The 15,503-nt window shown below is 45.7% G+C and overlaps 2 protein-coding genes across 7 annotated transcripts in view; one reads left to right on the plus strand and one right to left on the minus strand.

Moving 5' to 3' along the window:
* Hdlbp (high density lipoprotein binding protein) overlaps positions 1-11,687 on the minus strand; it is a 62,650-nt gene extending 50,963 nt beyond the window's left edge. For 2 of the 5 annotated variants that reach the window (XM_087210823.1, XM_013066900.3), the window contains exon 1: positions 11,499-11,687. The gene's annotated coding sequence lies outside the window, so the exon portion shown is untranslated. Of the gene's footprint in view, positions 1-10,557; positions 10,670-11,054; positions 11,239-11,498 lie in introns of those variants that run through there. The other 3 variants (XM_021247352.2, XM_087210820.1, XM_013066902.3) reach the window with 3 other exon arrangements.
* The window catches only part of Septin2 (septin 2), a 41,833-nt gene continuing 37,662 nt past the window's right edge, over positions 11,333-15,503 (plus strand). Inside the window, exon 1 of one of the 2 annotated variants that reach the window (XM_004868476.4) lies at positions 11,333-11,539. Coding sequence is in view for 1 of the 2 variants with exons in the window: in XM_013066904.3 (XP_012922358.2) it covers positions 11,781-11,858 (78 nt within the window). In the remaining variant the exon portion in view is untranslated. Of the gene's footprint in view, positions 11,540-11,747; positions 11,859-15,503 lie in introns of those variants that run through there. The other variant, XM_013066904.3, reaches the window with a different exon arrangement.

Genomic DNA, 15,503 nt, shown 5'->3' on the forward strand with positions numbered 1-15,503 from the left:
GCCACAATAGTCCAATTGACAGCAAAAGCCAAATACTGTAGGAGCTAATGGGTGAGATTCGATGGAAAAGAAAAGACCCTCCATTACCACTTCAGTCCTTACACATCATCCTCTGCATAAAGATCTGGCCTTAAAACCTTAACATAAAGCACAGAAAGAAATCACAGGCTGGAAGTTTCTGCCCCCGCCCCCCAGCAGCATTTTCAGCAGTTAGGCAGATCCCCCAGCCCTAGCCAACCAAGTACAGGAAGCTGAGGTTGGCCATGTTAACATCCACACTGCACACAGCCCTCCAAAAGCAAACGCATCTTTCATAGGGTCAAGGGAGGATGAACCATGGTGCGAACTGTTGTCTCTCCCACATAACACCATTTTTTTCTCACTTACAGTCTCTCAAAGGGACATGCTGACAACCATGTCCAGGCCCTAGGTAAATTAAGGATGGCCCCTAACTAAGTTTCCTGGCCCTCCCTGGGCTGAGCGTGGGAAGGCCAGGAGCCCTATGCCTGGTAGCTCCTCGGCCCTGTTGAGCAAACTGTGCAGGCCATAGAGGCAACAGGGAACTTTGGTCTCTGGAGCTGGCAAGTTAGATCCTAGCATGAGCAAATATGTCAAAACAGAATTCTTGTTTCATAAGAAAAACAAATACGTATTCTTCAAATTGAACTTTCATACACACACTGATTAAAGCGATGCTGTAAGACCACCTAATTTTAAAAAATTAAAAAATTTTAACAAGCAGATTAATTCATAATTCTATTTGAAACACTTATAAATGAGCTAAGTATTAATAGTACTAGGAAACATATCACAAAAGAGTGAAATTAAGAGCAATATATATTGCTACAAAACAACACAGGTGAAGAGAGTGCTGTGTATTTGATTTCACGCTAGCCAGCGAAATGCTGGGCAGGGTGTGCACTGCAATGATCTGAAGAGACATGTTTAGGAGCCTGTGCACCATCTCTAAGAACATAAAGGGAAGGAAAAAGTAAATTTAAAAGTTCTGCTCATCCACCTCCATCAACTAGGAGGCATCATCAGGCAACCCAGCTCCTAACAGGTACCAACAGCAGGTGGTATCGTCCTTCCCTTCAAAAGAAAAAAGTAGTTTTAAAGAGAAAGTTTAAGAGGGCAAAAAGTTTTCCATTCTGTGACAAGGAGTCAGAAGCCATATATTATACAGTATTAGAAAGGGAGCCCCTTCAGAAAGTCACTGCCTCCATCTCAATTTCAAAGCCAGCCAAATGAACAACCCTCTCGTGGGGCCGGGGATCTAGCTCGGCAGCACTGAGCCCGGTTCATAAGCACAAGGTGCTGAGTTTGATCCCCAGTACCAAAAAACCCCCCAAAAAACAAATCTCCCCCCAAAAAACAACCCTCTGTGAAGCGTGACTTAAATGTCTCCTCATTCTGCACTTGCACTGTTTCCTCCTGCCCTTACCTGTACTTGTTCTGTGGGTCACAGGCCATTCTCCAGCTCCCACTTGCCCAAGGCTTCTGCATGGCAACCTCTGGAGCAACTTGGCTCCCTGCAGGCCTGCAAGCCTCCCAGGCCGGACCACTCTGCACACACTGCTGCCAATAAACCCACAGAGGCTAGCCTTCTCTCCCCCAGGAGCCCTGAGTAGGGGAGCTCAGCCACTCTAGGTAGGGTCTCTGCTCACAGTGCCCTCCCGATACCCACTAACCCAAACCCAGCTGCCAGGGCCAAGTGCTGGGCAGGCCTGACACATGACACCCGCACAGCCAACCGTGCACCCAGAAAGCACTGAGAACAGCTTCTGCACAGAGAGACAACACACACAAATTGGTCTGACTGCATTACTTCTCTCCAGAAAGAAATCAGCAGCAGCAGCATTTTGTTCAGCCAGCCAAGCCTGCTGTGAAGGAAGATTGACTGCCCTGACCCAGAAGGCAGTGTGTTCCGCAGGGGCCAGCGGCTCCTCCATTAGCCCAGCAGTGCACAGCATCCTCTCACCTTGCACAGCAAGGCCAAGAACGCTGCTTCCCAGTCTCACCCACAGTCCCAAGATAGGATGGTGAGGGTCAGGGTTTATGCTGATGAAGGTGCCAGTACAGAAAATGAATAAATAAGAGGAAAGAGGTAGCATTTAACCTGATGCAAAAGACAGCTTTTCACACCATCTACACCTAACTGTAGAACAGTGACTAAGGACAACAAACTCTGAACACTGGGACCAGTCACACAGGCACTGATCCAAGCAACCTGAACTCCCCTCGCCCCTCCCCCCGACAGTTTGTTAATCCAGGTACATGCAAACCTCTGGAGAAAAGGTGGTTCCTGAGGCCACTCACTGACTGACCCCACTCATTTTATGGTGGTCCAAAAACCCAGAACCACTGAGTTCATCAGGGATTCTGAGCTATCAGAGCCACAAAAACAAATGGGCAAACCCACTCAGAGACTCAGCTTTCTTATCTTCAAAGGAACAAGCTAAAGTCCTGTTGATCACAAGGCTGATTAAGAACAGGCCCAAGCTGGGTGTGGTGCTGCATGCTTGTAATGCCAGGGCTCTGGAGGCTGAGGCAGGAGAGGATTGAGTTTGACTCCAGCCTGGGCAACACAGAGGGTTCAAAGCTAGCCTAGATTACACAGTGAGACCCTTTTCAAAAAATCAAAACAACAACAACTAAAACAAAACACAATCAAACAGGCCCAAATATGGGTGCAGACATCTTAGACACCACCTTCCTCACCTGCATAAATAACTCAAGCCTTTGCCAAGATGGGGAGCAGGAACTGACACTTGGCAGTGTGAATTTAAAGACATCAAGTACCGTCTCCAGTCCACCTCCGGGAACTTTTGAGAATACCAACACACAAGAAACAGTGTTCCAGAAAGCACTTAATTGAAAAAGAATTCCTATGAGAAAAGGAAAAAATGGAAGCAGTCTTTGTAAATAGGGAAGGGAGTACAGGGAATGGGGAAAAAATAAGAACCAAGATACATCATGTACAGGTACAAGCACCCAATGATAAATGTAAACGTATTATATACCTAAAATGTACCAATAAAAGAACTTAAGCAAAAAAAAGAAAAGAATTCCTCCTGATTGCTCACTGCTACCTGCAAACCTGTGGGAGGAGCACTTGGTCACCGCAGGGCCTGAGGTAGGACAGGAAGGGGCTATGTTAATGCTGGTTTAATTAATACTGGTAGAAGTAATATACTGGTACTACAGAGTACTTGTCTAGTGGTGGTTGACCAAGGAACAGGACTTTTAACATAAAAATATAAAATACCATCCAACCGTACAAGGTAAAATTGGCAATCTCCTAGGAGTCTTCCTGGAGTGTCTCAAAAAATATTGTCTAACCAAAGGTCTACTATCTAGAATCTATAAAGAACCTAAAAAAATCAGACCTCCCAAACTTAAAGACCCAATCCAAAAATGGGGATCTGAAATGAACAGACATTTCTCAGACATAGAAGTAGAAATATCAATATACATATGAAAAAATGTTCAAGATCACTGGTCATTTGAGAGATGCAAATGAAAACAACACTGAGATTCCACCTCACTCTAGAAAGAATGGCTGCTATCATGAAATCTACCAATAACAAATGCTGGTGGGGGTGTGGGGAGAAAGGAACCCTGCTCCACTGCTGGTGGGAGTGTAGACTGGTGCAACCACTGTGGAAATCAGTATGGAGATGCCTCAAAGAACTAGGACTGGAAGTCCCATTTGACCCAGATATTCCCCTGCTGGGTACCTTCCCAAAGAATTAAAAGAATCACACCACAGCAATATCTGTGCACCCATGTTCATAGTGGCACAATTCATGATAGCTAAAACTTGGAAGCAGCCCTTCTGCCCATCAACTGGAGACTGGATAAAGAAAATGTGGTATTTTTATAAAATGGAGTACTACTCAGCCATAAAAAATGAGAAACTAGACAGATTTATAGCTAAGTGGCTGCACATTGAGGCAATACTCTTAAGTAAAATAAAGAGGACACACATGTGTAAATATCAAATAGTTTCTCTATTGTGAGAAACTGCAAGTGTAAATAAGGACTAAAAGGTATAATAGATAATGTGAAATAGGAAGAAAAGGGGCAAAGGGGAACAGGGGAAAGGAAAGGGAATGCAATTAATATGAGAAAATAAAAAAATGGAAACAAATTCTTTGTAAATAGGGAGGGATGGAGGGGTTGAAGGGAGGGCAGGGGAATGGGGAAAAAATAAGAACCAGGAGAGATTACATAAAGGTGAAAATTTGCAGTGATGTTATTATATCGTATACCTAAAATGTACCAATAAAATAAATTGTCTAATGTTTTCCAGCTAGCCTTACGCACATATTAATACATAGCTTAAATAAAAACAGGACCTCGTTATATGCACTGTTCACCCATCTGCCATACCCATTTCCCTTTAAAATAGGCCACGAAGTCTTCCCAAGTTTTACATGTATATTTACCTCATTTCTTAACCACATGTTGCTAAATTGAGCGAACATAACTTAAGAAATTTCCTATGGAGATGCTTGATTTTCTTCTCTTTTTTCAATATAAAAAGTGCTGAAAGAAAAATTTGCTCACTTGAGCCTAAACCTCCACAAAATAAATTCCCAGAAACAGAATCACATGGTAATGCATCAATCCATGCTGGCAGAGTAAAACTGTCCTTCCAAAGAACTACCTACAGTCACAAACTCTGAGGACACCTCTCTGTCACCTGACAACAACTATAATGGTCATGTCTTTTCTCCCCAGCCTGGTAAGGGAGAAATATGATTTTAAGGGCAATTCTTTCGTCACTAATGAGATGGAAACCCTAATTAGCTTACTGGATATCCGAATTTCTTGACTCTGAAGCCCTTTTTTGCAGAAGTGGGAATTGAACCCAGGGCCTTCACACTGAGCTACATCCCCAGCCTTCTTTAATTTTTTTATTATTAAAGAGGGTCTCGCTAAGTTGCCCAGGCTGGGAACTTGGAATCCTGCCTTAGTCTCCAGAGTGATGGGATTACAGCCACGTATGACCACCCTGAGCTTCCATGACACATTTTTTTTAACAAAACAAAATGCAATCAGTCAACAGCAGTAGGATAGTTAAAAAAAAAATTGTGGAAGGATATGGAGACAAAACTTATAAAAAAAAATACTCCTGAAAAGGACAGTGTCGCTGAGGCTGCAGCTCAGTGGTTTAGTGCTTGCCTAGAGTGCGAAAGGCCTTGATTTAACCCTTAATGCTGTGTGTGTGCGCGAGTCTTTTTTTTTTTTTTGGTACCGGAGATTGAACTCGGGACCTTGTGCTTGCATGGCAGGCACCAGAACCACTGAGCTAAATCCCCGGCCTATTGTGTGTGAGTCTTTTTCCTTGACTACTCACACTGTAGACAAAACAGGTTGATGATCTTGAGACCCTACCCCCATCAGAGCTCTGCTGCATTTGCAAACATTAATCCACCCTGCTGTAAGGGAGAAACTCTCCAGTAAGATAATTTTGGTTGCAAGAGCGTGCCATAAAGCATGTATTAAATTCTGGGTGTGGTGGTGCACAGCCCTCTATATGGATGGTGGACTTTGAGGACAGGGACAGGTGGTGAAGGGCAGGAAGATGACAGTGAAGGCACAAACTCTGGCCTGCAACTCGCTGTGGTCTCTGTCTCAGGCTCTTAGAAGGATCATTGTCCTGCGGCTCCCCTGGCTGTGCTCCCCCGTCTTCCAATATCTAGGGCCCCACATTCCCCCACAGTTTGAGTGCATTTCCACCCCACTCTTTTCTACTTCCACTGGGAAGATCAGAATGATCAAGCCGTCCATGCTTGTTCACTCTCTTCAGGCTTAAAGGGGTGTCACTCCATCACCAAGGGCTCCCAAGGTAGCTCTGGCCAGGTACAACTGCCTCCTGCTGCTCTAAACCCCAAGCTATTTCATTTCTTTCCCCTTATCAACTGATAGGCCAAGTATTTGCTGGTCTGTCTCCTCACACTAAATTGTGACATCCACAAAGACTTCACAAAACATACTTGTATTCCTTACGGCATCCATCTCCTACACCAGCATCTGGCACGTCGAAAAGTTGTCAGGTCAATGTTTATTTCACTGTCCCTAAATCAGCAGCAAAAGGTTAAGGATTTTGTTGTTGTTGTTGTTAAAGACACAAAGCACAAAAAACTGGAGTAGAGATAATAAAAACCTTAAAGTATAAGAGGGCTATTAACTACAAAGAGCTGAAAGGTAGAAAATCCTATACCAGCCATGGGAAGGCCAACACAACCTGACTGGGAGGAGAAAAATCTGGGTTGGAAACAGAAATAAGAACTTAAAACCAGGGAGACATAAGAGATTCACATCAAACTTTGCACAGCTGGGCACTGTCCCTCTCCTGCCCTGGCCAAAGGCTGCCATTGTTTTCTCAGGAAAGGGAAACAGAATCTCTGAAGAGGGGGCACAGCGGTGGGTGGGAGTCTATTCTGAAAAGAGGCAGAAGGCTCCTCTCAGCTATGCTGCGATCTCAGGTCTGTTCCTCATGTGGCTGCTGAGCAAAGCAGTCAGGCAAGGGCCAGCAGACATTTCTCTGGGAATATGCAGAGACCCAAGGAAGTAAGGGCTGCTATCTGAGGAAAGCGAAAGCTGCAGTAGGCAGACCACGATTACAGACTCAGAGGCCCTCTGACACATAAGCAGCTGTGAAAGTAAAATGGACTGCCCAGAAAAGGCTCTACAGTGAAAGCTAAAAGCCTCCAACAAACAAAAAGCAGCCTGAAGTAACAGTAACCTTAAAAGTCAAACTTAACCAAAAACTCTAGATCCAGAGACATAAGAGACGCTGCATCCATGACACAAATATGAAAGGTTACAAGAGGGGAGAATGGGAAAGGGATGCAAAAAAGAACGTGTAACGTGCATGTATCAACTCCCCACAATGAATGTAATCACTATGTACTCCAAACATGTCCTAATAAATTAAAAAATTTAAAACTAGGTGTACAGGGCCGGGGATTTAGCTCAGTGGTTCTGCCGCTTGCCTCACAAGCACAAGGACCCAAGTTTGATCCCCAGTACCTAAAAAAAAAAAGGGGTACAAAGCCTTAATAGATGGTAGGAATAAGTTTTAAAAAAAATTGACATTGCAATGTGATGAATACAGTACATAATAATGTCATACCTTTCTAAACTGCGAAGAGTACATTTCAAATGCTTCACCTGAAAAAAACTATTTGCGGTAATATATTACTTGATCTTTTATGACACATCATATTCATAAACCACACTTATCACTCTGTAACCCAAGAGAAAGGCCCAGTGTTGAAGAACATGGGTTTCCAAATGAAAAGGCCTGCAGAGCAGGCAAGACAACAGGTGAGAGACTCTAAAGCAACCTTATGCTTCGAGTTGCGAATTTCAGACAGAAAAGCCTTCAAGCTTCATCAAGGAAAATAACCACACAGAGGCTCAAGACTCAGGATGGCTGGAGACTTCCAAAACCCTGGGAATTGGGGAGGAGCAAAATCAGGTCCAAACTCTCACTCAGGTACAAGAAAACAAAGCACTTTTGGACAAAAAAAGGATCTCAAAATTTCTTTTTCTCTGGCAACCGATGGAGGGTGTGTGTCACCAAAATGAGAATAAAACCAAGACAGGAGGATGTGGGTTCCAGAAAACCAAGACTACAGCAGAGGGAACATTGAGATGTGTAGGAAAATTCCAGGTACAGTCAAGGTTGCAAGAGGTCAGAGACACTGAATACTGCATTTCATCATACAAAGGACTACATTTCTTTTCTTTTTTTTTTTTGGTACTGGGGATCGAACTCGGATCCTCCCGCTTGCAAGGTGGGTGGCAGAACCACTGAGCTAAATCCCCGGCCCTGGACTACATTTCTTAAAAGGAGACTTTAGATGATGCAAAATCTGGGTCTCAATTTTAATGACAAATGCAGAAAAAACTAAACAAGATTTGTAATAACAACAGGAAAAAGAAAAGACTCTCTGTAAAGTAAAACTACTATTATACCATCTGGCCCAGCTGTGCAAGGCACTATGTGGATAACATCCTTACGTATAACAAGCACTAGATACTGAAATAACAAGATTAAGGATATACTTTAGCTACTTTGGGCAGTAGGGTAAAGATGGCAAAGGAGTGAGACAAGGCTAGAAACTTCAACTTCACATCTGCTCTCAGTGCCAAGTGAAGAAATGATCTGTGAAATCAGGGCAGGAGGCACAAAAGCCAGGGGAGCAAGCTTGGCGCTGGAAGCCAAGGCTGGGATTTGCTACGAGGCTAAGAGCATACTCTGCAGGGAAGAAAATGTGACAGGGGAAGAGCCTTGGGACTTTTCCTTCACACATCAAGTGACTCTGTACATTACATGGAGATATACTTGTTTTTCTTGTACTGGGGATCGAACTCGGGGCCTTGCGCTTACAAGGCAGGTGGCGGAACCACTGAGCTAAACCCCCGGCCCTCATGGAGCTATACTCTTGATTTGAAGTAAGTTTTTAATTTTAAAATTAGTAAGGGTGCCAATAATAGTAGAGTAGGCATAGTCAGTGTACTAACACCAGATTAACAATAGCAAGTGTCAACATGACGACTAACACAACAGGACTTCCAGATTTGCCTCAGAACAGAGGAAGGGACTGTGGCAAGCCCAGGAGACCAGGGGTCTACTAGGGATTTTATCTTTAACAAGTCTCTAATTCTAGAAATTAAAAACATGCATCAGTTTTTTAAATGTTATACATGTAAAGAGTTCCTTTTCATCATTTTTTGTGGTTTCCAAATGTTGAATGTTGTGGTGCTTTTATAATTTAAAGGAAAATGCATTCTGACAACTTATATTGGTTGAGGTTGTCTGCTTTTCCTCTTGGTCAAAAATCTTTACATGCATCTTAAGACTCTGTGTCACCGTAACTTAGCAACTGAGAAATAGCTGTGTGTTAGAAGTCTTTGAGAGTTTCATTATTGCATAATGAAAAAGAGAAAGGATTTCCTACCACTGCTTGGCAAGGGAAGGAGGCACACTCCAGGAGGCACGGCAATATGTACTCGAGTACTTTTTCTCTCAAGCTCTTTTGCTAAGTAACTTCCAGTTGGAAGGCCCTAGTGGAGAAGCTATCTGACCCATGAAAGACTGTAAGTCATCACAGTACAAAAATCCTACTCAAGTCAGAATGTTTTAGGTGAGACTCACTGAAGGTCAGGAGGCCCCTCTACTCCAGTCTCAGCCAAGCCCTCTACCACTCATAGCATCAGCAGTCTACCACTTTGTTGCTATATGCACCACTGGGTCTAGAATACCCATCCTGCCAACTCCACAAGGACACATTCTTTTGGAAGACTTTCCAAGAGGTAACCACTGCCTCCTAACTTCACACCTTGCACATATTTCTATTATTGTTTTTATCACACTGGTTTTCTCTTAAAAGTGAATGTCCTAGATTATAGAACTTATAGAAAAAAATCTATTATCTTTTTTTCCTGTTGGAGCCCTAGAAACTAACAATGCCTGGTACTGGTAATTTCCAGTACATATTTTCTTTACGTGTGTACGTGATGGCAGGAATTGAACCTGGGGGCCTTCATACTGAGTCACATCCCCAGCCCTTTTAATTTTGAAACAAGGTCTCACTAAATTGCCCAGGCTGAGCTACAACTAGTGATCATCCTGCTTCAGCCTCCCAGAGTGCTGGGATTAGGGATGCACCACCACACCTAGCACGAGATGGAAGTCAATCAGAAAACTGAAACAAAGCCAAACAAAAAAATATTCATGAAATTTTCCCATCAGGAGAATGGGAGAAACCAGAGGTTCATGAAAAGAGGTCAGTGATGTGAATCTGCCCTAGTGCTCCCTTACACCTGAGGCACTCTCAGGTGAGTTTGACTCAACTGTGCTTGACACACAGCAGAACATACTATCAAGAAAGTTTAATCCTCATTGTGAGTTAACTGACCCCCGAAACTTAAGGAGGTATGCTCCACTTTTCCAAATCTAAAACTCTAAATAGACTAATAGTGGTTGAGGTTTCAGAACCAAAAAGGTGGAAATTCACATGCTGGTAGTCATTCTTAACTAAACAGCTTTTCAGCTACTTCAAAACATTGCTCCCAGGTTTTCTAGTGTATCCGATACTTTTTTTTTTTTTTGCAGTACCAGGGATCGATCGAACTCAGGACCTTGTACTTGCAAGGCAGACTCGGTGCCACTGAGCTAAATCCCCGGACCGTGTATCCCATATTTAAAATTGAGTTTACTTTGGGGTCAAACCCTTCGAGTGTTCAACATGATCAAAATATAAACCTAAGCACTAGGTTTCATCCCATGTTTCAGTATTCCAGGTTTAATTTCATAATGAGATTACAGTGTGGTCACCAGCAACCTCAGACAAAATCCTATCTGAAAGGGTTTTACAAAATTTACCCGCTAAGAAAGCGACGGATTTTCCTTAAACATGAAACACAATGTGTGAAGTCATTACCAGAGGGTTTGGGATGGCTATGAACCTGCAGATACACAGAACAAACCCAAAGCTGAAGGGCAAGAAATCCCATGAATGAAGATTACCACACCAAGTTCCTCCAGGCGTTTCATGTGACCGTAAGGTTTTAATGAAACACAGGTCGGTTTCTCCTTTGGATTGCACAGTACGCAACACCATGTCAAGTCTGACGCTCTCGTCTTCTACGTCGGGTGGAGAGAAAACAAGGCAGAGACACATCAGTACCTGACCACTTCTCCAAGGGGCTACGCAGAAAACACCCTCACAACAAGCCATGTGTCGGACAGCTCAGGGTCCCAACACCGTACTTGTTACCCATGAGGGATGCAAGAAGTGCTCCCTTTCCATCAGGACACCCTAGGGAGGCTTCCTGTGGAGGGGTCTTGGCGCCAGGCACAGGCGCGAGTTTCCGACAGCCGCCCGGCCTGTGGGCTGCCCGGGACGGAGGAAAGGACATCTGGCGAGGTGCCGCGCCCGTCCCGGGAAGGCCGAAACCGGGCACGGCACCCTCCTGCCCCCAAGGCGGTCGCTGAGAGATTGGCGAGCGGGTCATGCTGCAGGTCTCACCTCGCACCCCAGACCAAGAGAAGCGAGGGGCCGCGCCGGCTCCACCCTCCCCGGCGGGGCGAGGGCCCCGGCCGGACCTAGAAGGCCACGTCCCCGGGGAACCCGCGCGACTCTATGGTGTGCGTCCGGGGTGCCCCACTTGACTCGCGTGTAGCCAATCCCGAGGCGGCGACGTACCATCGAGACGGCCGCGGCGGCGGCTAGAACAGCCCCGCCAGCGCTCGCCGGCCCCGACCCCGCCCAGCTCGGCGCTCGAAGCTCGCTGCTGCCGCCATCTTCCTGGAGGAGAGGGCAGAGGCGAAAGCCACCTCCTTGTCACTGCTAGGCACTCACGCCGCCACTTGCCCGCCCCCGGCCGCCTCTTATCCTAGTGGCACCTGACTTTTGCTAGAGAGGCGCCCTTCCCCCCAGTCTAGTTACCCACAAGGCGAAGAATCTCATTACCTGTTCCAATCTTATTAGCGTGAAGAAACCAAGCTCATAAGGTAGGAACTGTGGCGAAACACGGACAAGACGCCATGTTGGTAAAGGAGAAGAGGCTACGCTTGACCTCCCCCCCACCCCCAGCCTCTATATGGCCAACTGCCGTGGGAGGGGCTCGGCGACTGCGCAGACGCGGACGAGACGGAAGCGTTTACGCTTGCGCGCTGGGAGCCGGCCAGAGTAGGGCGGAGGAAGGCGGGCCGCTTGGGCCAGGAAGGAGTTGGCAGGGGGCGGTGCGCCGTGATGACGCATTTGTCTGCGTGTGGGGCGGGGCGTGTCTGCGGCGCGATTGTCGGCTCCTCTTTTCCGGCGGACGGGCTGGTGAGTGTCTGGGGTCCTAGCTACGGCGGGACTGGAGTAGTAGGCTCGTCCCTCCCTGGTGGTGTGGTTACGACCCTTTCGCCCTAGCCCGCGGGCAGCATCCTGTGGCGCTGAGGGGAGGCGGGCGGGGCGGGGCGGGGCAGGCGTGGGGAGGAGCGGGCGCCCCCTGACCCGCGCGACCCAGGTCCCGAAGTGAGCGGCGGAGCGGGCGCTCCCACCCCAAGGGCGGGCGAGCCTGGGGCCGGGTTACAGGGCAGAGTCCTAATCCCGGGCCTCGGCTTGTCGACCGCTGGCGGGCGGGAGTGTGGGGGAGGGAAGATGCGGGTTCGGGCCCGCTGGGCCTTTGCGGCTCGTGGCCATCTTGCCATTTTAACGGTGCCGTCTGTCCTGGCGAGGAGGGCGACGCTCCAGCTGCCCGCGACGTCCTCAAGGCTCGCCTGTCGCGTAGCCCGCCCGAGCCGAGCTACCGCACGCTGAGGATAGGAGAGGATGGAGGACCGTGCCCTGGCCGCCTGGCCGCGGCGGCTCTCCGCGCTCCGCTGGCAGTGGTGATGTTAGACCACGGCGGTGTGTGTGTCAGGGCCCTGTCGGGGGCTCTGCGCAGGGATGGTGGGAAGCAGTGAAGTCCCAACGCTGACGCGGTCCCCGTACCCGGACAAGGCACAGGCTGCTTTTACCTTCTGGTCCCATTTTCGTCCGTACCATCTAGGTGCCTGTATTGCCAACACTGACCTAGAGCTCAGCGGCTCTGAGCTGCTAGTTCAAACTCCTGTGGCCTTTGACACCACTGGCCTGTGCCCACATCCTTCTCTCTGGAACGCAGTTAGAGTCTCAAGTATTTCTTAAGTGGACCAAGTCATTGTAATACTTAAGATAAATATTTAACGTTATAAAGTACTTTTGGTCATCATAAGGAAAAATACAATGGTATAAGGATCACGAAAACTGTGTTGGTGCTTCTAATTTGAGGTTCATTATTTTCAGAGATTATTTTTGTTAGTTCCCGTTCAGGAATTCTTTGTATCCAGCATCCTAACTGGCTATATATAGTTATATTTACTTTTGAGATTGATTTTCTTTTTAGGTATAAAGGCTGTCGTTTATTTTTCCCATTTTTACCCTAATCTCTAATCACTGTCATAGTTCAGAGTAAAGAACAAGAGCTTTTCTCGTGTTTTGTTGTTTGAGTCGGAGTCTTGCTGTGTAATCTAGGCTAGCCTTGAACTCACTGTTTAGCCCACGTTGGCCTCAAACTTTGGAGATTCTTCTGCTCCCATCTCCAGGAGCTGGTTTTATAGGCAGGCCATCATGCCTAGCCTTAACAAGAGCTTTAAAATGAGATCAGATTCTCATTCCGATTTAGCAGGGTGTCCTAGGAAAAGGAGGTGATACTTGGCTCTTCTATCATTCATGAATGTGGTTCAGCTCCTTTTTTCCCAGTTCTAAAATATAGAATCTGCCACCACCTGCCTCACAAGCCCAAAGACTCCGAGTTCGATCCCTGGTACCAAAAATAAATAAATAAATAAGTAAATAAATAAATACAGAATCTATAAAAGGAAAATTTGTCATCCCCTGCCCCAAAGTTTTACCCACACTCATTGGACCAAAGAATTAAGGTGAGGCAATTTATTTAGCCTGCATTTATACCACTGTGTTAATGGTCACACGTGTCCCTACAGAGAGTTTGATTGTGGGGTGCCCCAGGTCCAGTTGAGAGTGTCATGTTTTGTACTGTACGTGTGTCTATGAAATCCAAAGAATCTCTATGTCAAAACATCCCAAGCGTTTTGGATAAGAGATGATGAACCTCAGGATCCTACACTGGGGGGTGGGGTCATTTTATGAATTTGAGATATAAGAATAAATCTCAAATGTAAATGAATAGTAGTTGCTGTTTATGAGTGCATATTCCATTAATATAAATACTACTAGCTATTTTGCTAACCTTATTTTAGGTTATAATGCCAAGGGTATTTTGTCCATCTTTTATGAAAATTGCTTTCTAATATATGTAAATTAAAACAAGAATTTTGTGGAAGAAGGAAGCTGTGGGTTAAAGATAAAGAAATTTTTGGGCTGGGGATGTAGCTCAGTGGTGCTGCCGCCTGCCTTGAAAGTTCAAGGGCCTGAGTTTGATCCCTGGTACCAAAAAAAAAAAAAATTTCTGACATCTGGAATGAGCACAACGTGGAAAGGTTTTTTTTGACTTTTTTTTTTTTTTTTGGTATCAGGGATCAAACACGGGGCATTGTGCTTTCGAGGCAGGCAGCAGCACCACTGAGCTAAATCCCCGGCCCCTTTTGACCACAGTTTTGAGGTTTAGGAGACCTAGCTGGTCAGCACCCAAGGCTCACGTTACTCGCTGTCCTTGACAGTCTGTGTACTAAAAACCTGCTCTTTGGAGTTCAGTGGTCTCCTCTCAATTTTCATTTTACATTAGTTCATCACTTACTAGGAAACCATTTTGGATCAAGTTATATTTTAGAAAACCCATGAAAATAGATGGCAAGAGAAAGTTGGTAAAATTAAAGCAGAGTTGAAGGTCTTCTTCCATACTTGTGCCTCAGGGACAGATCTTGAGACTGATAGGAAAGTCACCTCTTTCTCCTTCAGGAGCGCCCTCAGCCCTGTTAAACCAAAGGGGATTGAGGGCAGTTTGAGGTGCAGCATCTCTTGGGTGCTCACTTGAAGTTCCTCAGAGCCAATGCAGGGCCTCCCAGGGGATAGCTTGGCTAGGGACCCCTTGTGCAGCAATGCTGAGGTTCTGTTGGAGGTACAGGAGAGGGGCTCCACAATGCCACAGTGTCGTGCTGTGTTGGTTTGAAATCTGTTATATGAATTAGCTGTTAAGGCAGCTGGACACAGTTTCCTCATTAATCCATGTAAACTTGAAGGTTATTACCCAATCTTAAGAAAAAGCCATGCCATTAGGGATTCCAGATAGAACTGGACCTAAATTATACTAACTTGGGGAAAACAAAAATAGTTTGATTTATGTAGGGCCCAATTTCTCTATTTCTAAATTTGTTATGTGTTTAAAATTTTTTGCTGTGTTGTGAGATTTTAGCCTTGTTTTCGTTCTTTAATACTTACTGCTGTGATACAGAAACTTTCGTACTTATTTTTTCTCCTAATACTAGTGATTGAATGCAGGGCCTTTACACTGAGCTACTCTCCAGACCTTTATTTTTTTATTTTGAAGCGGGGTCACCCTAAGTCACTAAGTTGCACACGTTTGGCTCAAACTTGGAATCTGCCTGCCTCAGCCTCAGAGTGCTGGGATTACATATGTGTGCCACCACATCCACCAAAACCTTTTGACGTTTTATCTTTTTTGTATCTAGACACCATACTAGATTATTTTATCCTAAAATTTCCTTTTTTTTCCTTTTTTTGAGACAATGTTATTGTTGCTCTGGCTGGCCTCCCAACTCCTGAGCCCAAGTGGTCCTCTTTCATCCTCCTCCCAAACAGCTGGGGAGATGCCTGGATGAGTTTTTTGTTTGTTTTGAGGTGGTTTGTTTTTTTTTTTTCATTACTGGAGTTGAATTGAGAGCCTCTGGACTGAGCTGCATCCCAGTTTTGTCTCACTAAGTTGCCAGGCTAAACTCAAACTTGTGACCCTTCTGCCTCAGCCTTGGA

Source organism: Heterocephalus glaber, unplaced genomic scaffold (assembly GCF_053883595.1).
Source record: "Heterocephalus glaber isolate CG9 unplaced genomic scaffold, H.glaber_assembly_v1.0 deba00001226, whole genome shotgun sequence".
Classification (NCBI taxonomy): Eukaryota; Metazoa; Chordata; class Mammalia; order Rodentia; family Bathyergidae; genus Heterocephalus; species Heterocephalus glaber.